General features: G+C 47.8%; 2 protein-coding genes across 2 annotated transcripts; both read right to left on the bottom strand.

Annotated features, from left to right (window-relative positions):
* Positions 1-215: 215 nt before the first annotated feature.
* LOC136950487 (RUN domain-containing protein 3A-like) lies at positions 216-7,310 on the bottom strand. The gene is made up of 11 exons (XM_067244853.1): positions 7,162-7,310; positions 5,106-5,221; positions 4,894-5,021; positions 4,726-4,811; positions 4,448-4,537; positions 4,026-4,106; positions 3,372-3,537; positions 2,756-2,913; positions 1,964-2,083; positions 1,741-1,847; positions 216-1,372 (listed from the first exon to the last, which is right to left on the bottom strand). The coding sequence occupies exons 1-11, from the start codon at positions 7,266-7,268 to the stop codon at positions 1,230-1,232; spliced, it is 1,302 nt and encodes a 433-aa protein (XP_067100954.1). The 5' UTR covers positions 7,269-7,310; the 3' UTR covers positions 216-1,229.
* Positions 7,311-17,654: 10,344 nt separating this feature from the next.
* Positions 17,655-24,270, bottom strand: LOC136950071 (parathyroid hormone/parathyroid hormone-related peptide receptor-like). Its single transcript, XM_067244157.1, has 13 exons — positions 24,151-24,270; positions 22,780-22,906; positions 22,103-22,213; positions 21,896-22,020; positions 20,906-21,000; positions 20,312-20,459; positions 19,970-20,123; positions 19,234-19,294; positions 19,039-19,105; positions 18,782-18,876; positions 18,479-18,620; positions 18,281-18,322; positions 17,655-18,173 (listed from the first exon to the last, which is right to left on the bottom strand). Exons 1-13 carry the CDS (start codon positions 24,268-24,270, stop codon positions 17,655-17,657), a joined length of 1,806 nt encoding a protein of 601 aa, XP_067100258.1.
* Between the last annotated feature and the right edge of the window lie 1,708 nt (positions 24,271-25,978).

Raw genomic sequence — 25,978 nt, 5'->3', positions numbered from 1 at the left:
GTTGGATAAATATGCTCATAAACAATCAACATCTACAATACAATGACTGTATTTTCCGATGGTATTGCTCTTGCCAGTAAACTATACCACAGATTTACACATTTAATCAGAAATGTTCCCAATAAAGATTCCTTTAAAAATAAAAGAGGCAAAACTTAAAGCAGAAGTTAAGTACAACAAAAGTTATGTTTAACCAAAGGCAGTTTTTATTGCAGTTTTTAAATGACATGATTCCTCTCAAGCTCCAAATCCCCTTTCAAGACAGAGAATAACACGATCAATATGAATTAAATGTCATCGTGACCATGAAGAAATCATAAAGCAACAGAAAAATAGTACACCGAAGAAAATCAAATCTACACTCAGCAATCCTCAAAAAAACCTTTCTCCCTCCTTACTGAGACTGTTCTCTCAAACCCTGTGGCCCTGCGGGCAGAGGTCTGAGTAGGAGAGAGTCTCTGGTTGTAACACTAGAACAGTTTTGTTCAACAACCAAGACTGTATTTCTTCACAGTTTCAGCCATAACCTGTAACCCTGGATACAGGCTGTGACTGAACTCTCATGCTGTGCCAGCATAGGAGACACTATTACAATAATTCAGTTACTCTCCTTATCATCCCTCTCCACCAGAATCATATGAATCCTTTCCCTCTTGGTTGACTCTACCAGTAATAATTTAATAACAGTACAGAATGATGTTTGTTCTGAATGATCTCACAGACACAAAAACACTAGCTCCAGCGATGCCACAGTTGGCTGAGGGCACCCTGGTTCTACCAACAGACTGATCAGACAAAGACAAATGGGCCGACAGGTTAATACAGTTCCCCAACCCTAGCAAGGTTACATGTGTTGGTCAGAGGAATATGGATGCAGGATGTAATGGCTTTGCTCAGCCTGTACCACAGCAAGCAGCTCCTGGGCATGCCAGAGGATCCAGCAACACTAACACAACGAAGGGGCAGCTCTACGAGGAGGTTGACACACGTGGAGTCCCAACACACCGGTACACCCAGAGTCCCTCAGTCAGGGATGGCAGCTCTCACAGTCTGGAGAGGAGGTCAGACGGGGGCTTAGTCTGAGCCTTCAGGGCCGGTTCTGGAGCCGAGGTGGAGAGAGGAGAGGATCTCGGAGAATCAAACTGTAGAACGTCCTGTTCTCCCAGCAGCAGTCTTGTTTGTCATGGAGATTGGAGCTAACAGTGTCTGGAGGGGCCCTCTAGCGCCCCCTAGCTGGGCGAGAGGGCAGGGCTGTTCTCAGTGCTGATGTGGACCAGGCACTCGCTTGAGCGCAGGCTGGAGAGAGACTTGCAGCCGGGCAGAGAGACCAGCGAGCCACGTAGACCCTCCAGGGAGGGAGGAAAGTTCTCATCTGGGAGAGAGAGAGAGAGAGAGAGAGAGAGAGAGAGAGAGAGAGAGAGAGAGAGAGAGAGAGAGAGAGAGAGAGAGAGAGAGAGAGAGAGAGAGAGAGAGAGAGAGAGAGAGAGAGAGAGAGAGAGAGAGAGAGAGAGAGAGAGACCAAGAGAGAGGGAGACAGAGAGAGAGAGAGAGAGAGAGAGAGAGAGAGAGAGAGAGAGAGAGAGAGAGAGAGAGAGAGAGAGAGAGAGAGAGGGTGCACCTGTCAACACCTGACCTTTATAGAGATGCTTACATCTGACACACTTTAAACTGATCTTATCCTTCCTGTGTGTGTGTGTGTGAGTGAGAGAGAGTGAGAGAGAGAGAACAAGAGAGAGCTACCTGCAGTGCCCCATGTCTCTGGGTTGTGTTTGTGTTCTGCCTGCTGGGAGTCGGAGTCCAGGCTGATCTCCACCGACAGCAACTCCGGGCTGGGAGGGCTCCTCCTGCTGGGAGGCAGAGGCACGGCAACCACGCTCACCACGGTTGGCAGGGCAACCACGCTCACCACGGTTGGAACGGCAACCACACTCAACATGACAGACCAGAAAATGATATGCTGTACCTGTGGAACAACTTCCCCTCTTCATGGTTGTTGAAGGGCTGGAGCACTGGCCATTGGTTGACCAGAGGGATTGACAGGTCTTTGGACAAATGGTTGGAGTCACATGGAATAAGGCTTGTCCTGCAAACAGGATTAGAGGTGGCTGCATCCACATGTTTATGTCATGTGAGAATTGTTTGCACTGACAGCATGTGTTTGTATGCATGTGTGTTAACATGGGGAGTCAGGTGGCTGAGCGGTTAGGGAATTGGGCTAGTAATCTAAAGGTTGCTGGTTCGATTCCTGGCTGTACAAAATGACGTTGTGTCCTTGGGCAAGGCACTTCACCCTACTTGCCTTTGGGAGAATGTCCCTGTACTTTCTGTAAGTCGCTCATTTACATTTGACATTTACATTTTAGTCATTTAGCAGACGCTCTTATCCAGAGCGACTTACAGTAAATACAGGGACATTCCCCCCGAGGCAAGTAGGGTGAAGTGCCTTGCCCAAGGACACAACGTCATTGGCACGGCCGGGAATCGAACTGGCAACCTTCAGATTACTAGCCCAATTCCCTAACCGCTTAGCCACCTGACTCCCCCACCTGACTCCCCCGCTCTGGATAAGAGCGTCTGCTAAATGACTAAATGTAAATGTAAACATGTGAGTGCTTGTGTCAACATTTGTTTTTCAGTGTGTGTCAAAATGTGTGTGTGTGGCTCAGCATGTGTATGTGCATCAGCGTGTGTGTTTGTGCATCAGTGTGTGTGTGCATCAGCATGTGTGTGTGTATCAGTGTGTGTGTGTCCTCACAGCTGCTCCTGCAGCTCCAGTATGATGGCCTCCAGCTCTCTCCTCTCCTGCAGGCTGTGCTGCTGCAGCCTGTCCAGACGAGCGCTCAGCCTGTGGGCCTCCGCCTCCGCCCTCTCCAGCTGGCTCTCCCGCAGACGCACCAGCTCCTCCAGGTAGCCCTGCATGCCACACCACCCCCACGTCAGCACTGCTGGGGAGCTGGGGCCAAACTGGGGCGGATACACACTCACGCTGACACCCAGGGGATAGTATGCTAGTATGCTAGTACTAGATCTACTCGGTACAGACTTATTCTGTATAGATCTACTCTGTACAGACTTATTCTGGACATAGAGCTACTCGCCAGACTTGTAGCAAGACCAAGATAGGGAGTCAGGTGGCTGAGCGGTTAGGGAGTCGGGCTAGTAATCTGAAGGTTACCGGTTCGTCACTGGTTACCGGTTGTGCCAAATGACGTTGTGTCCTTGGGCAAGGCACTTCACCCTACTTGCCTCGGGGGAAAGTCCCTGTACTTACTGTAAGTCGCTCTGGATAAGAGCGTCTGCTAAATGTAAATGTAAGATGGCCGCCCAGCTTCTGTGTATAGACTACTCTGGGGACCAAGATGGCCGCCCACCTTCTGAGCATAGACAATCTTGAACCTCTGCTCCATCTTGCGGCATTTGGTGCTCCAGCTCTCCTCGTCCGTCACCAAGGGAATGTAGGGATGCTCTGGGGCGCTGTCGTCGCTGGTGCTGCTGTCAAGGCTACGCCTGTCATCCTCGTCACTCTGGTAGTCATAGCTACACACACATGTACACATCATAGTTTAGCATAACAGCCCAAACCTCTACTTCCTACTATTTGTCAATTTGGGAGAAAACGTCAGCTAAATTAATAAACGATAACGTTGGAGTGGTTTTCAAAATGTAATGTATTTCTACCCCTGCTACCTGACTGTCTGCATGGTGGACAGTATGTCACATCAGGTACAGCATCCTAGAACATCACTGTAACCCTCCAACACTTGGATCCTGACAGTGGTGTACTACAGCGAGATTCACTAGACAAGGTCACAACCCAGCAGCTTACTGACATTTAAATCAAGGATAATGTTTGACAGATATCCCCATTGAACAACTGTCAACATGAGGCTGCATTTTTATCATTCTTTAGTTTGTTTCACACAGAGAATGGATCCTGTGTACTGTGTGTGAAATGAGGTATCATTTCCTGTGGTACCTTTGATGACTGTGTATTGGCTGGTGTGTGGAGGGTTGCGTGGCGCTACCTCTGGGTGAACTTCAGGTAGGGGGTGTAGTCAATCACAGCTGATGATTTCCCATCCAGGGCCTCCCCTTTCAAGCAGAAACTGAGGCCAGAGAACATCATAGAACATTGGAGAACATCAGAGGGCTGCATCATCCAGACCCCTGGGGTGGCCTGAGATCATCGTGAAGATAATGTTTCCTGTCAGCGACTCATTCTTCCTGGAAAATAGCTCTATACTAGAAGGTACATTAGGACAAGGTCTACCTCCTAATGTACTAGAGGGTACATTAGGAGCAGGTCTACCTGAAGTCTAGCTCTATACTAGAGGGTACATTAGGAGCAGGTCTACCTGAAGTCTAGCTCTATACTAGAGGGTACATTAGGAGCAGGTCTACCTGAAGTCTAGCTCTATACTAGAGGGTACATTAGGAGCAGGTCTACCTGAAGTCTAGGGCTCCAAGACCGATCAGCATCCCGGTCAGCACTGTGGCTTCTTCTCTCAGCATGATGGCTCCCTCTGCATAGAACCTCCTGGAACACACACACACACACACTTGGAACCTTTCTTTATAGTAGTGTTGCTGTGGTACGGTTGCATGGTGTCAGTGCTTCCTTTTCATGTGTTTGTTCATCTGTTTTGACCAGGAAGAATGTTATGGTTGTGAATGGATGTTCATGGTTGCTTGCGGTCATGTTGTGGTCTGCACAGGGTTAGCCACCGTGTGGTTCTGCTGTCCCTCAGAGCCGTGGCTATGTACTCAGACAGCCTCTTCTCCATTAGGGCCACCCGGACCCAGGCTCTACCCTGGAGCAGCACAGAAACACACAATCAGACACAGAAACACCCAGTCAACACACAGAAACACACAGGATGTTGTGGTTCTTGCCTTGGCACGGGAGGAACTGATGTTCTCCATGTTCTCTATGCTGCTGATGCAGCTGTTGGGAACTTTGCTACAGGCCAGACGGATGAAGTCCCAGTAGCTACGCTGTCCGTCAAACCAGCTTCCCGTCCCTGACAGAACACCACAGAGGTCAGGGGTCAAGATAGGGGTCAGGTTTAGTGGTCCGGACCAGGGGTCAGGGGTCAGGTTGTTACCTTTGAAGCGATGGCTCAGGATGTGCTCCAAGATGGAAGCAAGGTTGATGAACTCCTCGGACGTGTCATCGATGGGCTCGGCCGTGGACTTCTCCAGCAGAGTCTTCACCGAGAACCTGAGGAGAGAAACTCACCATCAGCACCCTCAAGACGAGAAGACATGCAGGACATGGCCCCTGGGTCCAGCCTCAGCCTGAGTGGTTAAAGCGCTCTGCCCAGTGAGCCACCGGCTTGCCCTTCTAAACGTAGCTCTGTAAGAACGTAATACTCGAATGATGACCGTTTAGCGGCAGCTAGTGAGCTGTGTGACGTGACCCCCTCAGGGGGAGCACAGTGATGCAGCTCTCAGCAATCCAGGTCCTCTGGACAGACAGCGCCCTGAGGGCGAGGGCAAGACTGACAGACACCGCCCTGGGGTGTGCGTTCTCCACAACACTGCAGATTTATGTGACTGAATAACCTCATAGTTGTAGACTAGGTTTGATATGGGAAGATGTTATTAAGCTAGACTGTAAATTATTGTCCCTGTGAATATGTTCCTTTGTGCTGACCTGTAATGGCATCACAGGACACAAGCTTCCATCCTGCTATTTTATCTGTCCCTGGAGATTTCTTTTTCCAATATTACTTCCTTTGATGATAAATATTTCATGAAGTCTTTTAACCACATGAACCCTTCCAAGTCTACCTTGTCCAGTCAGAGGAGCAATTCTGAGGAGTGAAACTTGACAAAGACAACATTCAAGATGTCTGTCTACACCTTCTAAAAAAGGCAGACTTCCTGCACACACAGTACACATGGTACACACACACACATACTGCACACACAGTACACATGGTACACACACACACATACTGCACACACAGTACACATGGTACACACACACACATACTGCACACACAGTACACATGGTACACACACACATACTGCACAGATACTAACAGACCAGTCTCCTGACGAACACTTGATGCTCATGCTAACCATTGTTGGAGAACAGCCCCAGAGAGGCGTGATTTCATTCTCCATTGTTCAGAGGACAACAATGTCTCCTTCAGTCCCCACGGCCTCGGCCAGCCTCGGGGAGCCTGGCCAACCTCAGGGGCCTGGCCAGCTGTATCAGGACGCCTGGAGCATCACTCCCTGGGTTAACACTGGACCATTAGCAACCAAGGCTACTGCTGGTTAGTTATAATAATAATTGTGTATTTATTAAGGAGACACTTTTTTCCTTGGTGACGTAGAAAGGGGGATCTGAACCTGCAACCACTTGATCTGTAGTCAACAGCTGTACCCCTGTGCGATAGGCCTACCCATGGTTTAGGGTTAAGGTTAGTGAGGCAGCTGACTTCCTGTCTGTGTTCGTTCTGAGGGTGTTGTCTGCTAAGATGCAGATAAGGACAATTTTTTAGGAATAAACATTTCAATTAAAAAGATCTAACTTTGGGTCTTCGATCTCTTATTTTCTTCTAACACAGCAAAGTGTCTGCTTTACTTGTGAACAGCTTAAAGACCTGCCTCTGTGTGTGTGTGTGTGTGCCCTGACTCCCCGGGGTACCAGATATGTCCTTGCCCCTAGAAGGTTGTCGTCATAGCAACGGCACCATCCATGAAGCAAAAATACATTTTATCTTTCGAATTGACGGAAGTTACCACAAAAGTCAAGTGGATGAGACGGACTAAAATGAAACTGTAGATTGGCTACATCATGGCCATCAGTATAAAGCCGCTAAACGCACCTTTACTTCAACGAGAGGGTCGCTCGAGAAAAACCCTACCCAAGCCGTTGTTACAGTCACTAGTATGATTGGCTTTAAGGACGACGTCAGTTTTCATGGTGACTATTTTCTGTTGTGGAGCAGAAAATAGTGACGGTAAATTATGGGATATTATTCTGTTGCCTTAAAAATGACAAATATTTACAAATATTTCTAATGTCATGACAAACACGATTATGAACATACATCAGCTGCGTCTACAATAACCTGCTAGCACGAAGGAATACCTGGCTAATGCTGTTGTAATAGTCTCGAGCATATCGGATAGTCAACGCCTTACCTGCACACGGTTATGAGGTTCTTGCGTTCTACCGCCACGTTCCGAGACGAGGCTGTCTTCGAGACATCTACCGTAGCCATCGTTGCCTGCACACAGCCCGGCTCCATCCTGAGATGGCTCAGCGACCGGCCCACTGCTTCGCTCCTGAATCACGGGAACCCCTCCCTTGCAAAACACTCTTCTCATACGTTCTCCGGTTCCCAGTGAAAACGCAAGAGGCGCATCCGAAACCTGATCGCTCTTTGCCTTCCAGTCCCGGCGAAGCCCCCAGGTACATATACACTATCAGTGACAATGGATAATATGTTATCCAGTCCGTGCGACATGAAACCTGTCCTGTCACCCTTATCCCAGGTCTGGTTGACCCCGCCTCTAGTTTTACATCATCATGACCTCACTGAATACATCATCATGACCTCACTGAATATGATGACGAGTAAGCAGCATACTTTGGACCAGGGATGTGCACAGACATTTGGAGGGGCTATTGCTCTAACATGAAATAATCATTCTCCCTCATTTATGACCATGGGTGATCAGGAATCTCTCTATTTTCAGTCATATCAACATCGCCAACTCCCTGTCTCATTCATAAAATACTTACAAAAAATCTTTATTCTGCCTTTCGAAACTTTCGAGAAGAAAAGAGGGGAGAGAACAGAGAAGCCTAAAACAGAGTTAAGCAGAGCAGAGTACAGTCGAGTATAGTCCTCATCAATGATGCAAACATATTTATTTATTTTCTAAAATGTGTTCAACCCTTAAAAACTTTTTTTCGAAAATATTAATTAAACCTTTTAAAACCCTTTTTCGAAAATATTTTTGCAACATTTCCAAACTTTTTTTCAAAAAAACAAAACAAAAAAACCTTTCAACCTTTCTAAATTTGTTTTTGAAAATATGTTTTCACACACAGTGAAAGGAGATGAGATCAGAGAAGCACTGAACAGAGTTGAGTAAAGCAGAGCAGAGTACAATAGAGTACAGTAGTCATAATCAAGTAAGCTACTCATCAATGATGCAAACCGAAAATATTTTTTAACCTTTCGAAACTTTTTTTCGAAAATATTCGTTCAACGTTCCTAAACCTTTTTAATATATATATATATTAAACCTTTTAAAACTTTTTTTCACACAGTGAAAGGAGGAGGGGAGAGGAGAACAGAGTAGAAATATCACTGATGTACTTCCACGAGTTGACCAATAGATGGGGCGCATGATCCGTGTTACATTGTAATAGCAGTGCGACATCACCTTTTCAGGTAAACGCCAAAATATACTTCCCGCTAAGTACGTGTACACATACGCTAAATGGCTGCCACACGTGTCCTGCATTCGTTTGGTGTGTACTGTGTGCACGTGTCCCCGGTTTCTTACATGTATGTACATATACGCGAAAGCTACACATACTGCATTGTTCACATAGCCTACTCCACTGCGTTCTTTGTCATGTAAAGTTACTTTGGTGATTACTTGAGGAATAACGTGGTCCAGATTTTTGGGCCACCGCCGCATAGAAAATAAGGATATGACGTACCCAAACGTAGAGCGTGCCTGTACAGTTTCGAAAAAAGTGTTTTGGAGCTTGTAACCACGTGAATGATGACTTCAATGCTTCAAACGTCAAAACTACACCGACCAAAATGATAAACGCAACACTTTTGTTTTTGCCCCCTTTTTTCATGAGCTGAACTCAAAGATGTAAGACCTTTTGTATGAACACAAAAAGTTTATTACTCTCAAATATTGTTCACAAATCAGTCTAAATCTGTGTTAGTGAGCACCTCCTTTGCCGAGAAAATCCATCCAGCTCACAGGTGTGGCATATCAAGATGCTGATTAGACAGCATGATTACTGCACAGGTGTGCCTTAGGCTGGCCACAATAAAAGGCCACACTAAACTGTGCAGGTTAACTGTATTGGGGTGCGTCATGCTTCTTGTGCCGTCTGATGTCCGCTGTCCAGCGCCTGCCGCCCTCTACTGCTGAAGGTTTACAAACTGCAGGTTTGCTACCCCGGTGGTTGGGGTCTCCCTGGGACGAATCAGGGCCACTTCTGGATCACTCGGCAGACTTCTGACTCGGTGGTTCCAGACCCCGATTCCTGCGGTTTTGGTGTATGAGAGATGGAGCTTTTCCAAGGTATAGTTAGCGTCGGTAGAAGCTTGATGGGTCCAGAGGGTTATTCCCAGGAGTCACCCGCTGATACCCGTAGGCCCTTAGCCGCTGGTAGAAGCTTGTAGGGAGTTCCAAGATTTAGAATCTTACCTCCCTTCCACCAGCACTCTCCTTAGCCCCCGCTGGGCAAGCTGTGACGGGGGCAGCTTGTCTGGGTGGGCGGGAGACTTTGATCCACTCTGGGCAGGCTGTGATCACAAGCAGTCTGTCTGGGCAAGTGGTTCTTCAGGCCCTCTCCGGGCAGACTGTGGTAACCTTGCGGTGTTAACAAGCAGTCTGTTTGGGTGGGCGGTAAGTATGCGGCCCTCCTGCGTCCCACTCGGGACAGCACGCAGGATGTGGTGGTCCAGGGCTCAGGACCTTGATCGTAGCCCAGTTTTTTACGGGGGGTAGCCCCACTCATGCACCCATGCACTACACCTTGACTGATTCTGATCATCACCCTTTAGCCCAAGGGGTGTGATCAAACCCATACCCCAGGATACGCTTTTGCCTGCCTGGTTCCTAGCACTTCGCTCCCCCATGAGAAATGTATTCTCTTGGAAAACGTCCTCTTGCACAGCATATTGTGCTCCACACTTTGGGTGTCATTGTACCCACCCACCTCGCCGGCCAGGTTTTCCATTGGCACCCCGCAGACGATTCTACCCCAGTAATTTTCTGTATGCAGAGGGTGGGATTCAAGGTAAGGGTAGTACCATTTCACTAATAGCTTGACACTGATGACCCTACTGATGCCCTTTCCAAGTCTTCATATCCTGTGGCCCTACCCCCATCTACTAGTGTTCTGTGGCAAACAGGATTTTACGTTAATAGTAGTACAATTTTTTACAAACAGTTTGACACTGATGCTCCTTCCAAGTCTTCTCATCTTGTAGTCCTACCCCATCTACTAGATGCGATGTTCACGATTATAGCAGTACCATTTTACAAATGGTTGGATACTGGCATTCCTTGTAGTTCTCTTTGTCATCTCTCCATTTTTACCTTAGGCATGCATTTTGGTGGACTTTTCTTCTGTGGACTATACTGTTTTACAAAATTGACGTGTTGATTCACCAATTGGACTGGAAACGCACACACTGGGGATTTGATCAATCCCAGTGGGCCTGCCTATGGGGAGGGTGTCTAGTGTTTCAAAAGCCGACACGCCCAATGATCCTAGGTATACTACTGATGGTTTCCACAATTTAGATTTTCCCTTTTGAATTTATTTTAAAGTTTCGACTTGACTTGACTGACTGATGTTGATAGTTGAACTTATTCTAGCAATAGGTAGTAGTAAAGTCTTCGGACAAAGGTATGTCACCCTTGAGGGGTGTTCATGCTGATGGACTCCTATTAGTGCACCCTAATGTGGTTGTCCAGCTAGGGGGCTGGGCTGCTGCTATTGGGTTGGATTTGTACGCTGTGGGGATATTGTATAATTGTGATTCAGAACTTGGAATTGTTATAATTTGGATTTATACCTCGTTTTCTGCTTTTGTTCTCAGGGGGAAAGAGGAAAGCCTCAGGGGGAAAGAGGAAAGCTACGTGCTTTAGGCAGGAGGCCCCGGGGCTTACACCTCCTGCAGGAGGCGTGAGGGGCGTGCGTAGTGGGGCGTTCTCTTTGGGGGGCGTGCGTAGTGGGGCGTTCTCTTTGGGGGGCGTGCGTAGTGGGGCGTTCTCTTCGGGGGGCGTGCGTAGTGGGGCGTTCTCTTCGCGGGGCGTGCGTAGTGGGGCGTTCTCTTCGGGGGGCGTGCGTAGTGGGGCGTTCTCTTCGCGGGGCGTGCGTAGTGGGGCGTTCTCTTTGGGGGGCGTGCGTAGTGGGGCGTTCTCTTCGGGGGGCGTGCGTAGGGGGGCGTGCGTAGTGGGGCGTTCTCTTTGGGGGGCGTGCGTAGTGGGGCGTTCTCTTTGGGGGGCGTGCGTAGTGGGGCGTTCTCTTCGGGGGGCGTGCGTAGGGGGGCGTGCGTAGTGGGGCGTTCTCTTCGGGGGGCGTGCGTAGGGGGGCGTGCGTAGTGGGGCGTTCTCTTCGGGGGGCGTGCGTAGGGGGGCGTGCGTAGTGGGGCGTTCTCTTCGCGGGGCGTGCGTAGTGGGGCGTTTATTTTTATATAGTTCAGGGAAATGTGCAGGAAATGCAGGCCGGTAATGAAGACGAGAGGTTTTGGAGAAGTCAATGGGGTAATGACATTTGGTTTGCCCACGGTAGCAATAGGTCAGCAGGGGTCGCCATACTCAAAGGGAATTTTAAAGGCCAGGTTCTTGGCCATGAGGGAGATTATTCTTGAAGATTGTTGATATTGCAAGTAGAATTTAATCAGTCACATATTTTAGTGAACTCATATGCCACCAATAACAAACAACAAAACAATATTTTTTGCAAACATTGATTCAAAATTGACACGAGGAAAAAATAAACATAAGCATAAACAATACAGTATCACAGGATCCTAAGCAGATATCTCAACATGTTATAAAAATCTCTATACCTCTAATTTAATTAACTATGATTTGGATACATTTTTGGGAGGTGTTGTGGGAGAGCACAAAATATTAACAAGGATTTAAAATTATTTCGTGATGAGGAAATAAAATTGGGAGAAATTAAGGACTGCATTGGATGTTTGAAAGATAATCGGTCTCCAGGCAATGATGGACTTCTCAGTGAAAAAATGTTGACGAATTACTTTTTGATTTTATTTAGAGAAGGAAACCACATTATTTAAGAGGTATTATACAATTTGAAGGAAAGTGGAGGTTTGGAAGTACTAAGTTATGACACATTAAATAATGTATTCAAAATTAATTGGATTACACAATACTTGAAGAAGAGAGACAAAATGTGGAACGCCTTCCCCAACTTTGTTTCAATTAGTAGGTGGCCTTTAAAAAAAAAAAAAAAAGTAACTATTCTATTGACAAAATTCCAGTGAAATTTGAAAGATTTCATCAGCAAGAACTCTTGGCGTGGACATTAGCTTATAAACACTATTTCTCCTAGAAGATGCTTTATTTGGAATAACAAAGACATTTTATACATATCTCTTTTTAGATCTGGTTCAAAAATAACATTATCTTATTCAGTCAGGTAATGAATAGAGATGGATGTTATCATACACAATTTCAGTTTAAAATCCAAATTAGGTCTAAGGAATTTGCAATTGTGATGGATGCTATACCAAAAAATATATTATTTCTTCTTAGGAATGATTGTAGTGACAACATTTAACCATGATGTATAAGAAGTCAAATATTTATTGTGAATGTTAACATCCTTAAAGAAAGTTTCAAATAATTACATTGGAAATGTTATGTTTTATATCCCCCAGATAGATTCTTCTGGTCATCCATATTTGGGGATTTAAATTGGCGCAAGGCTTGGCGAATAGCAGATTTTATTTTATTAATAACAAAATAAGTTTTGTATAAAAATATGCATAGAATTTATCCTGTGAAACTCGTATTGGAACGTTTTAAATTGAATATTGATTACTCTTGTGAATTCTGTCATAGTGAGAATTTATTTTCCATCTTTTATTTCATTGCATCTACACAAAGATATTTTTGGTTGAGATTGAACATTTTGTTAAAAGGAAACTTGATATAGTTATTAAATTGGGTGGGGCTGATACAATGATTTGTTGATGACGATGGAATAGAAAGAGCATATCGTTCAACTGTTAAGTCTTACTTGGAAAATGTCACATTCACAAGATGAAATGGTCTTGTGGAAAGCCACATTTCTTTCATTTCATGAATGAATTCTCACCCTGGTGTGAGATGTATTATAATATTTGATGTAAATGCACACGTCAAAAGGCTTCCAGGGCTTGTAACATAATCTACTAATTAAAAATGAATGCGTAAACGGCATCTTATCCCCTTTTATTCTAATTGTAATATCCTCTGGCTATTTCGATGTTAGTGGGTCTGTGTTTTTCTATTTGTACCATTGAGAAGAGTTGTGCAATGTTGATTGTTTGTTACTTTCTCATGTTACATTTGTAATATGTTAATAAGAAGAAAATAATAACAAATACATTTTTTTAAATACGGTGGTGGCCCAAGAACCTGGACCACTTTCACGATTACTTCCTGTTGTCATTTTTACAAACCTCCAGCTTGCCTCACTATCATCCTTCATGGAACATCATTTTTACAAACCTCCAGCTTGCCTCACTATCATCCTTCATGGAACATAAGAGCACTTTGTGCTTCAGCTCTGGGACAAATGTCTTCCTTCTTATGGTCTCTTAGTTTGAACATTCTCTTAACCCTCGTGCTGCCTTCGGGTCACATGACCCAAAGGTTCATAACGAACCATCGTTGTGTTTACCCAATACAAAAACAAATAAAAATAATTTTCTTTTAACCATTCCAATGTGGGGGGTCTGAGACAGCCCGACAGTTAAAAGAAAATGCTTCACTTTGTTTTTGTATGAGGTAAATTTGTCGCAATACGACGGTGGGTCACAATGACTGATGGGTCAGAATGACCCGAAGATAACACAAGGGTTAACAGATGTCAATGCCTCAAGTTTTTATAAGTTTACACAAACAAGGAATTTACTTTGGTGGGCAGGTGCATACAGTAAACATATACAAATCAAAAAAAATTGTGTGCAGTCCTTAAATATACAATATAAAAATTTAAGAATAATCAGTCACCATAATCACATCTGAACAGAGAACTGATATTTAGTCCCCCATCAAATTCAAACGGTTAAACTCAACAGATTTGGAATCTTCAGATTCCCACCTCCTCAGCTCAGCTCACCCTCTCGTGGGCTGAGGTGTGTCAGATTCCCACCAGCTCAGCTCAGCTCACCCTCTCGTGGGCTGAGGTGTGTCCTGGCTCTCGGCAGCATCGTCCATGTGTTGAAAAACTTCTATTTTTATCTGTCTTCTACCACCATTTTGTGTTGTTATTAATCTTAGTCATGTTGTGTGGGCCTGAGGGTCAACAATCCAGCTCTGCAGACTGGCTCGGTGTCTCTAGGTCCTCGGGTCCTCATGTGAAATTCTAGACAGTGTTGTGAGACCGTTTGGGGCAGGAGGGCTCAGGGATGGAAGGTTTGAGGCCTTTCACCTCCAGGTTCCCTACAGTCATGTCAACAGCCGGCTAGGTGTGTGTGTCTAAATAATACTTGGCTGCATGTTTTAAAAACAAATAGGTTATTGTGCTGGCACCAGTAACTCAAAGGACTAGACTTCTTTAATCTTTAAGTTTGCGGAACAAACATTAAAACAAGTCTGTATTGTGCGCTGTAGTTGTAACAGAATTACACCGCAGAGGAAGGGGAGAACAGAGAAGTGGAGCAGAAGACGTATTTTTCCAACCGCAGCCTGGGTCAACATTCAGTATAACGTAGAGGTCAATATTTGACAGCAGAGGAAGAGGGGGCATCTCTCAGGTCCAGGAAGAGAGTCAGCTGCTTGGAATGCTTCTGCTCCTCACGACAAGCAGAGATGGCAAAAGTACACACATCCTTCACTCAAGTAGAAGTACAAAAACTCATGTTTAAAAAGACTGGTAAAACGTTGAAGTACTGACTACACTCTGACATACTTAAATAAAAAGTAATCATTACTACTACCCGTTTCAGTGTAACGCTGGTAACTGGACCTCACATCATATTAATACATGAATACAAAAATACACTATTCGCCAGGAATCCTTTTTGACGCAGACAATTTCGAACATCTCCCTCATGAATGGCCATGGGTGATCAGGAATGTGTCTATTCTCAGTCATGTCCACATCACTAACTCCCTCTGTCTCATCCATAACATTAGCCATTCTTCTTGTTGCCTTCTGCCTTGCTCCATGGTAGCTTCGTAGCCTAGCTTACGTTTGTTGTGTGTGTGTGTGTGTGATAGCCAGGATATTTAAAAAGGCTTGCAATGACAATAAATAATATTGATAATGCCACCAAATACAGATTAAAACTAAATTAACAATTTTGGATTGTAAATGTAAGAAGCAGAAAGTACAAATATTTGTGTAAAACATTTAAGGAGTGAAAGTAAAAAGTTTTCAGAAATTAATTGTGAAGTAGCTACTGATACCAGAAAATCTAAAGTACAGTACAGTTTTTTGTACTTTGTTACTTCCCATCTCTGACGACAAGAAGAGTGTGTGTACGTATGTGAGAGAGAAAGCGTTAACCACATGTGAGTTTATATTAGAAGACGTTTAAGACTTTTACTGCGCTGCGTTTGAACAGGTCGATTTACTATCCATCCATCCATGAGTCATTTGTCCACTTATCGATCTATCTTTCTATCCATCCACCCCTTCAACCATCTACTGGCTCATCAGCCTCTTCACTCTTTCCATGGGGATGGGTGAAGCTCAGTGATAGAGCATGGGGATGGGTATAGCTCAGTGGTAGAGCATGGGGATGGGTGTAGCTCAGTGGTAGAGCATGGGGATGGGTACAGCTAGGTGGTAGAACATGGGGATGGGTATAGCTCAGTGGTAGAACATGGGGATGGGTATAGCTCAGTGGTAGAGCATGGGGATGGGTATAGCTCAGTGGTAGAGCATGGGGATGGGTATAGCTCAGTGGTAGAACATGGAGATGGGTATAGCTCAGTGGTAGAGCATGGGGATGGGTATAGCTCAGTGGTAGAACATGGGGATGGGTGCAGCTCAGTGGTAGAACATGGGGATGGGTGCAGCTAAGTGGTAGAGCATGGGGATGGGTATAGCTCAGTGGTAGAGCCATCCCCCTCTCTGGACTGGACCCAAAGTCAAGCAGGTCTAATCTGAGCCGCGTTGTGGGGGGTGTGGCCTCCTCTGAGCAGGACAGGGTTAGGTCACCTCCTCTTTGAGCAGGGTTAGGTCACCTCCTCTCTTAGCAGGACAGGGTTAGGTCACCTCCTCTCTGAGCAGGACAGGGTTAGGTCACCTCCTCTCTGAGCAGGACAGGGTTAGGACACCTCCTCTCTGAGCAGGACAGGGTTAGGTCACCTCCTCTCTTAGCAGGACAGGGTTAGGTCACCTCCTCTCTGAGCAGGACAGGGTTAGGTCACCTCCTCTCTAAGCAGGACAGGGTTAGGTCACCTCCTCTCTGAGCAGGACAGGGTTAGGTCACCTCCTCTCTGAGCAGGACAGGGTTAGGTCACCTCCTCTCTGAGCAGGACAGGGTTAGGTCACCTCCTCTCTGAGCAGGACAGGGTTAGGTCACCTCCTCTCTGAGCAGGACAGGGTTAGGTCACCTCCTCTCTGAGCAGGACAGGGTTAGGTCACCTCCTCTCTGAGCAGGACAGGGTTAGGTCACCTCCTCTCTGAGCAGGACAGGGTTAGGTCACCTCCTCTCTTAGCAGGACAGGGTTAGGTCACCTCCTCTCTGAGCAGGACAGGGTTAGGACACCTCCTCTCTGAGCAGGACAGGGTTAGGTCACCTCCTCTCTGAGCAGGACAGGGTTAGGTCACCTCCTCTCTGAGCAGGACAGGGTTAGGTCACCTCCTCTCTGAGCAGGACAGGGTTAGGTCACCTCCTCTCTGAGCAGGACAGGGTTAGGACACTCTGGTGTGGTTTGATCTGGACTGTCTTCACATCTACACACGCGCCTGGTCTCTGCTCTATTCTACTCTACTCTACTCTACTCTGCCTTTGAGTAGGCTTCTTAAATTATTAAAGTCACTTTAAAATCACAACTTCACAAACAATTTATTTATTTTTGTTTGTTTTTTACAAACGAGTAAATTGATCTTTATTTTGCCATGCATTTCATCCCTCCCTCCGACCCCTCTAGAACATTCTACTACAGTTGCAAACATCCACAGCTTAAGCACATCACTCCACATAAGACATGATATTGTTAAACACTTTTAACAAAATAAACACACATTTTACCAAATCTTGACATGGTTGCAAAACTTTTACATTATTGAACTCCTGTTCCTGTTAGGATGACAGCATAGAAGAGCACACAGTTACAACGTAGAAACGGATATACCAGATATTTACACAACAGCAGAGTCAAACATGATGCAGGACAAAGGTGAACCAACATTTCCACATGGAGACACACAGGATTTGACACCCGCAGGAGGGGAAGCATGTAAACACATGTAGCGTGACGTGTTGATGGCGTGACGACACGACCTGGGTCCCAGCATAGCTGCTCTGGCAGGTCAACCCCCCCCCCCCCTCAACTCTGCAACGTTGCTATGACGATGCCTCGACGAGGACCTGAAGATCAATAACCCCATGGTGGACGTAGGTGACAGACTGCACGGACAAAAGGTCACATGTCCTCCAGTAGGGTGGGATGTAGACTGTCTCCAGGTCACATGTCCTCCAGTAGGGTGGGATGTAGACGGATCACAGCATGGTCTCCAGCTCCTTGAGAGACTGGGTGCTCCTGCGGCCCTCACTGCCTGACAGCTCTGGGGGTTCCCCCTTCATCAGGACGCCTGCGTTGGCCCTGCCCACTCCATTAGCCCCGCCCCCTCCGCTAGTCCCACCTCCTCCGCTAGCCCTGTCCCCTCCATTAGCCCCGCCCCCTTCGCTAACACCTCCATTAGCCCCACCCCCCACCCCAGGCCTCCTCAGGGTAACTTCCTGTGGGCCGCTGGGGGACTCTGGGTCCCGGGGGATGCACCCCGGCAGGTTGGTGAAGGGGTGGAGGGAGGCAAGGCGTCTGGCCCCGCCCCCAGCCCCTCCGGCCCCGCCCCCATTGGCAGGAAGTCCTCTGGGATTGGCCACGGTGAGGGTGACGCTGTGGGTGGTGGTGTGTGACATCATGCCCCCGTAGTAGCAGCTGCTCGTCATGCGGGTCTTGGGCTTCAGGTCCAGAGCCAGGCTCCGCCTTAGCCACGCCTTCCTCACCTCTGCCTGCACCTGGGCCAATCAGAGGAGAGGAAGGCCTGTATTCACCAGACACAGTGTAAAGTAACCACCTTTCAGCTACCAGACACAGTGCAAAGCAACATCTCAGATTGACTCACCTCTCCATTGCAGAAACAGTAGATGAATGCCACAAAGAACCCCTGAAAGACCAGAAAGGTACATTTTCTCCATCAAGAAATTATTTTATTTCTGTGAAGTATGTGTGTGTGTATAGTATGTGTGTGTGTGTATAGTATGTGTGTGTATAGTATGTGTGTGTGTGTATAGTATGTGTGTGTATAGTATGTGTGTGTGACCTGAGAGGAGTTGAAGAACATCTCGTAGTGCATCTGCACCTGCCAGAGCAGGCTGGAGACGTGTGTGTAGGGCAGGGCCATGAACACCATGTAGTGAACCCCGAACAGAGGCATCAGCACCAGGGTGGACTTGAGCAGCTTCCTGCAGGCGGGAGGCACTTTCAGCAACAACTACGTCTTTACATTACAACAGGTCCTCCATGTTGGACCACTGTCTCGTGAGAGACTGCAGCCATGGAATTGTTTGACGTTGCACTTTTTGCTCGACTCACAGGTGTGTGTGTGTGTGTGTGAGGACCTCACCTGTACTGCTGTCTAGGGTCCAGGGTTCCAGTGTTCGTCTCCCACAGCTTGGAGGCCAGAACCCGGATGATGTTCAGAAAAAGGAAGAAGTTCACCTACAGGAAACAGTTGTAGTTTCAAATCATCTACAGGAAACAGCTGTAGTTTGAAATCAAATAGAGGAAAAACGGCTGCCTTGGTTTAGTAAACAGTTTAATGTTTCCTTTAGTTTATCTGAAACTACAGATGTGTTAGCTGTGTTTGAAACAGTCTCTCACCACAATGGCTGCCAGGATGGGAACCTGGTAGATCCACTTCAGGTTTCCTGCACCGATGTCCCAACACCTTCGCACAGGACAGACACCGTGAGAGTGTGTTTGTGAATATTGTGAAAATACGTTTTGTCACTTGTGTAAGAGAAGCTAACCCTAGAGTGACTCACTGTAAGAGCAGCTAACCTTAGAGGGACTCACTGTGTGTCTGCAAGCGACGCCCGGGCGCTGACCCAGATGGACACAAACACCGCTGGCACACCTGTCAGGGAGGGGCGGGGGACGAGGAGGGGCGGGGGACGAGGAGGGGCGGGGGACGAGGAGGGGCGGGGGACGAGGAGGGGCGGGGGACGAGGAGGGGCGGGGGACGAGGAGGGGCGGGGGACGAGGAGGGGCGGGGGACGAGGAGGGGCGGGGGACGAGGAGGGGCGAGGAGGGGCGGGGGACGAGGAGGGGCGGGGGACGAGGAGGGGCGGGGGACGAGGAGGGGCGGGGGACGAGGAGGGGCGGGGGACGAGGAGGGGCGGGGGACGAGGAGGGGCGGGGGACGAGGAGGGGCGGGGGACGAGGAGGGACGAGGAGGGGCGGGGGACGAGGAGGGGCGGGGGACGAGGAGGGGCGGGGGACGAGGAGGGGCGGGGGACGAGGAGGGGCGGGGAGAGGCGGGGGACGAGGAGGGGCGGGGGACGAGGAGGGGCGGGGAGAGGCGGGGGACGAGGAGGGGCGGGGGACGAGGAGGGGCGGGGAGAGGCGGGGGGCGGAAGACAGGTTAGGAGAACATCAATCATCCCCCTCCTCCAGACACCAGGGACCACTCACATAAACCAGTGAAGCGTCTCTCTTCTAATCACTTTCAGTAAACCAATCAGCCAAGCGAACAATCAGTCAGCCCCATCAGTCAATAAACCGCTGAATCAGTAGTCACTCTCTGGCTCACCCCAGCCGATAATGGTGAGAGCCCACAGGTAGTTCTTGTCTGAGAGGAAGGCCATGAAGATGAGGCTGTGCAGGTACAGCCCCTCCACCAGGATCCAGTAGTGATTGGTCGCCAGGAAATACAGGAACAGAGTCACCGCCACCTTGCAGCCCACCTGATGACATCAAACATGACATCACAGAATACCCCATACGTCCCAGGGTTACACAAATCAGAGACCAGGGAGAGCGAGACCAGGGAGAGCGAGACCAGGGAGAGCGAGACCAGGGAGAGCGAGACCAGGGAGAGCGAGACCAGGGAGAGCGAGACCAGGGGGGGGGGGTGAGACCAGGGAGTATCTACCAGGTAGGGCCTGGGCTGCAGGTCCTGGTTGTCAGCCTCGTCAGTCACAGCGTAGAGCACGGCGTCCTTCACGAAGATGCTGACTGCACGACACATGAAGGAGGTGAAGAGGTGGATGTGGATGTAGTTCCTGGTGCAGTGGAGACGCCTGGAGGAGAAGGGACACAGAGACACGGAGACAAACAGAAAACAAAAGAGAGGAGAGAGATTTACACGCCTCAAAATTTTCTCCAACCAGCCCTCCCTGCCTCGGACATGGCCCTCTGCCTGAGACAACTCGTGAACAAGAAGCTTCAACAGTCCAGGGTTAAGAACAGATTCCAGAGCAGATTAGAACCCAGAGCCTGCGGCTGCATAGAGCTACACACACACACACACTCTCACACGCACTCACACACAAACAACTTCACACACACAACCTCACAAATGCACACACAAATACACACACAACCACACACACTCTCACACAACCACACACACTCTCTCACACACACACACACACACACAACTCTCACACTGAACTGATTGTACGTGAATGATCAGACTTGTGATGAGTTAACAGAGGTATGTTTAAACAGAGGAGAGGCTTCTTACTTGAAGTAGCAGAGGATGGCAACAGCTGCCAGCAGAGAGACCAGGGAGAAGGAGTACCCTATGGTATACATCAGATGAAGCCGCTCAAACACCTCCTGTAGACACACAATACACGTGTGCGTGTAAGGTTGTTTGTGCGAAGGGGTGTGTGGGAATACGTTATTGTGTGTGTGTGTGGGGGGGGGGTGGTTGTGTGTGTGTGTGTGTGGGGGATTATGTTTGAGTGGAATTATTTGTAAAAAAAAAAAAAATCCTGTGAACCTTTGCCCTTTTTGCCAGGGTTTGGCTCCTAACAGGCCTTGAGCAGACTTCTGCCAGATGAATTCCACAGAGTTTAAATGTCAAGTGGTGTCAAGAAGACAATTCCTGACAGTGTCGCTTGGGGGGAAACACATTCTTGGAAGTGACAAACAGTGCAAATAGTCTCACATTCTCTCTCCCTGTCTGTCTCACTTCCACGCACACACAGACACGCACACACAGACACGCACACAGTGTGCGAATTACGTGGGGGTTTGGGGGGGTCTGACCCCCCCGATTAAGGCTCGGACCCCTCCAAGAGGTAAAAACCACAGGTCGGGGGGGGTCGATACATTTATATATCGTTCTTACCTGTAATCGTAAATATTACAATATATTTACCATATTCATTCAGTAACAGGCAATACACATAAATGTTGACTTTATGGCAGGAAATATCACACACAGTATTACAGTGACTGCCATCTAGTCAAAATTCACTCAATAAACACAGCATGAGTGTCAAGTGCCCAATACAACTCAACAAACAGCGCGAGTGACCAGACAGTGTGCTGGTTCAATCACCTCAGTGTAGCTACGTAGCGGTACGTTCCGCGTTGTGAGAAAGTTCAAGAAAGGCAAGTTAACTATCTAATACCCCCCAAAAAGGCAGGGGGGCACTGAGTTGACCCCCCCGATTGTCATTGTATAATTCGCACACTGCACGCACACACACGCTCGCTGCCCCACCTCCTCCTGGCTCCTGTGGTTGGATGCCAGGTAAGCAGTGCACTCTGTGTAGTTGGCCCAGGTACGGTTGATGGAGGGCACCTGTTCCCAGTCCCCCGACACAGCACACTGTCTGTAGGCCTGACCTAGGGAGCACACACACACACACAGTCTATCACACACACACACACACAGTCTCACACCTGTGGTAGAGGTTCTTAGACTCACCTCTGTGGTTGAAGTCGTAGATGTACTGGGGACATGACACAGAGACCAGCTTCCCCGCCTGCCCTCCAGGCCAGCAGATGATCCCGTCCCACTCTGACACACAGCTCCCTTCTGTCACACACACACGCGCGTCAACACACAGATATACATGATACTGCTTTAGGCCAGCGATTAATATTTGGCCCCCAAGTGGTAAATAGTTGCACATGTTCTAGCAGCTTGAATAAGCTATCTTTGTGGACACTCTTTCTTTGACTGGAAAATCTTTGTATTTAGGTGTTGTCTCTTTCATAATCATGAAGATCGGTCAATTGATCTATATTAGTGTTTATCTAGTAGGATATTCAGGTGAAAACACTGAAGTATAACAGATTAAGTCATGTGCTTGTATCGATACACAGACCTGGACAGAAATCATCTGCTCTGGGACATTAGATATTAGATTTTTAGAACAGCCAAATTAAAACATTTAGTGTTTTTTCGTCTGAGGTCTGAACCTGGGGTTTCTATAGTTACGTCCGTCAGACATTCCTTATCAGCACATGCTCACAGGACATGGCTTTTCTGTTGTTCCCTTGACATCTAAAGATCTGCTATCATGATGCACGTCTTCAGGATATTGAACCCTTTCTGTTGTGTCTAGTCTGAGGTTTACACACACACACGCGCGCACACACCTTTCATCTGGTCCAGCTGCGCCCGTATTCTCCTCTCACACCTGGCTCGCGCTCCAATCAGGAGGTAGATCTGCTCATCACGGGTGATGACATCATCTGAGTCGATCTGGGAGGACGAGAGACCATTCTGCTGAGACAGACTCCACACACAGTCACCCACACACAGTCACACACACAGTCACACATACATGGTAACACACACACGGTCACACTCCCTGTTCTAGAACCAGACCCACATCCTGTTCTAGAACCAGACCCACGCCCTGTTCTAGAACCAGACCCACGTCCTGTTCTAAAACCAGACCCACGTCCTAGTACCAGACCCACGCCCTGTTCTAGAACTAGCCCCACGTCCTTTTCTAGAACCACACCCACGCACTACATTTATTCATTTAGCAGACGCTTTTATCCAAAGCCAGACCCACGCCCTAGAACCAGACCCACGCCCTGTTCTAGAACCAGACCCACGCCCTAGAACCAGACCCATGTCCTGATCTAGAACCAGACCCACGCCCTGTTCTAGAACCAGCCCCACGCCCTAGAACCAGACCCACGTCCTGATCTAGAGCCTCGGTTGAATGCTCAGAGGTCAGGAGTCTTTGTCATTAGTCTGCCTGCCGGACGATGTGATGCTTCCAGGTGTACTGCTCGCTCAGAGGTGTGGAATGTGGCGAGCCGGCGCTAGCCCCTGTTCCAGCGCCAGACCGCTGCGGCCGCACGGGCGCCCTGGCCTCACAGCGACGGAGGCTGCCGGGCGCCCTGGCCTCACAGCGACGGAGGCTGCCGGGGGCTCAGAGCCCCACAAGCAGCTATGTGTCCCTCGAACATTTCACAACCACACTGCAGAACTAGCAAAGATGCAGCTAGCCCTCACACCTGGATGGCTAGGTGGAGGTAGGGAGACGGGGGGGGGAGGGGGAGGGGAAGGGACAGAAAAAGAGAGAGAGACAGAGTGACAGAGAGGGTCAGAGGTTGGGTTAGAGAAAGTCAGAGAAAAAGAGAGCGAGAAGGTGGAAGTGAGGGATAGGAGAGTGAGGGAGCCCATCATTGTTAACAGAGTGAGAGAGTGAGAGAGTGAGAGAGTGAGTGAGTGAGTGAGTGAGTGAGAGAGAGGTTGGCTTCACCAGTGATGCATAGTTTCAGCAGCTACGTCATCTTCACAGTGGGGAACTCAGTTTCCCAGTCCTCCCTGTGTGCTTAGTGTTTTTTGTGTCTGTCAAGATGTGTTTCCCAGTCCTCTCAGGGCTACCCCCACACTAGCTAAACACAACGCTGCACTGTTTCACTTTTGTCTGAAACTACTCATAAACTAAGACATGTGATAACACATTCTTTTCATTCACATTCACAAGAACGACCCCTCCTCCGTACCGTTATGGGATGTGTCATAGACGACACATCCCTTAATACTGCGGTATCAGCTTTCTCTGAGGTTGGCTGCAAGGCCAACTGCAAGGCCAACATCAACACAGACACCTCATACTGCCCCATGCTGCCTGAGTGTGCTCTGGCAAACGGTGTGTGTGTGGGGGGGCACGTGTACAGTATGAGTGTGGTATGTGTGTGTCTAAGATACATAGTACTGTACAAGAGTAAACATGACAGAATACTTCCACCTCTCTGATGCAGCTGCTCAGCTCTGGAGGAGCTGTGTGTGTCGATGCTGGAGGAACCCACATCACCGCTGAACGCTGGAGACCTCAGCTCTATCCAGACCTCTACAGCTCTATCCAGACCTCTACAACTCCATTCAGACCTCTATAGCTCTATCCACAAGGCCTTGACTACCCCGTGCCCCACACAGCGCTCATCTGTTAGCTGATAACACGCTATAAATCCTCTGACACTCTCTGAACACCCATTGGCATTCAATAATGAAGTCCTCTCCGATCAATACAAAGCAGTAATTCGTCTTTGCTCTCCTTGTCTGCTGGGATTTTCGCTGACAGGGAAACAATTGCAGAGGGACATGCCTATGCCGTGGTGTTGATTGAGCTTTTCACAGCATGGATGGCTGGCCCAGGACCTCCACTCTATGGATGGCTGGCCCAGGACCTCCACTCTCTCCTCGATGGAGATGGAGACCGCCGACAGAATAACAAGGGCTGTTGCTGTGAGTTGAGGGTCAGAGTTAAGGGCTGGGGCTGGGAGGTCAAGGTTCAAGGTTAGGGGCTGGGGCTGGGAGGCAGGTCTGTATGGGGAGCTTTCACAGGAACCTGATGCAGAGCAGGTAGTAAAGTCGTGGCCATGTTTTGGTAATGACAAATGTTGTGTTTTGCAAATTTTGCTGGTTCAGTATTTGAGGAAAATGTTTTCACATGTTTCTATAGAATACTGGAATACAATAAGGCACATTTCATTTTATTTTTTTAGCTTTTTTGGGGCGAAAATTTTCTATATATGCAAATTGTCCCCTCTTTTACAGCAATATGCTCTTAAAATCCCTTCAGAATGATAGTGATTTCACCTGGTTAGAACTCGTGCACACTTTCCCCTGTGCTGATGATATGACTTACTGAAATGATGTTAGCAGTCATTTTATGTCAAGGACCAGCAAGCTTCGGAAACACAAAATTTATGTCACTCCCAATACTTTTGGCCACGGCTGTATAGGGGATGGGTAGAACTCAGTTGTACAACATCTGACTGGTTCAAAACGTTTTTCTTCCACTTGCTGAAGTGTTATAGGTTGGGTTAAGTTTTTGGTAGTTTGATAGAATAATAAGGAATGACTTTCAGGTGTTTATTATAGATGAATGAACTCTGAAAACACGACCAGTCATTGCAGCTAGTCTGGGCTCAGACTGTATTCGTCTTTCCCTGTAGAAACAGGTCAGGCAGACCTCTAGTAACCACGGTGTCTGGTGTGAGGCTGTACAGGGCCATCTTCTCCCCAACACAGAGATATTGATCACACAGTAACGCAGAGCAGAGCAACCCTGTCACTGCTCACTGATGTACTGCTGGTGAGAGTGATGGAGGACCTGTGATGGAGAACAGACCAGGAGAACAATGCCAGTACACAAACTATTGTAAACAGTAACTACTTTTACAATACAAAATTGTGTATATATATATATTTATATATATAACAATTATAATACTATTACGTTGGTCACATGACTGAGTCCACAGTGTTTCATGTTTCTGAGACGCCGCACACTCCGGTGTCAGGATGAACCATTTTTCCCACTTCTTC

Source organism: Osmerus mordax, chromosome 10, assembly GCF_038355195.1.
Source record: "Osmerus mordax isolate fOsmMor3 chromosome 10, fOsmMor3.pri, whole genome shotgun sequence".
Lineage (NCBI taxonomy): Eukaryota > Metazoa > Chordata > Actinopteri > Osmeriformes > Osmeridae > Osmerus > Osmerus mordax.
Note: the sequence above shows the minus strand (reverse complement) of the source record. Positions and strands in the feature narration are given on the sequence as shown.

Coding starts and splice junctions, on each gene's coding strand:
- LOC136950487 (XM_067244853.1), bottom strand. CDS start 7,268: ATGGAGCCGGGCTGTGTGCAGGCAACGATGGCTACGGTAGATGTCTCG. Junction 4,107..4,447: donor CTTGGAGCCCTAGACTTCAG/GTAGACCTGCTC, acceptor CTCTGGCCTCAG/TTTCTGCTTGAAAGGGGAGG. Junction 1,848..1,963: donor GAGGGGAAGTTGTTCCACAG/GTACAGCATATC, acceptor TCTGCCTCCCAG/CAGGAGGAGCCCTCCCAGCC.
- LOC136950071 (XM_067244157.1), bottom strand. CDS start 24,270: ATGGGGCAGTATGAGGTGTCTGTGTTGATGTTGGCCTTGCAGTTGGCC. Junction 20,124..20,311: donor TGCAGCCCAGGCCCTACCTG/GTAGATACTCCC, acceptor TGATGTCATCAG/GTGGGCTGCAAGGTGGCGGT. Junction 18,621..18,781: donor GACCCTAGACAGCAGTACAG/GTGAGGTCCTCA, acceptor TCCCGCCTGCAG/GAAGCTGCTCAAGTCCACCC.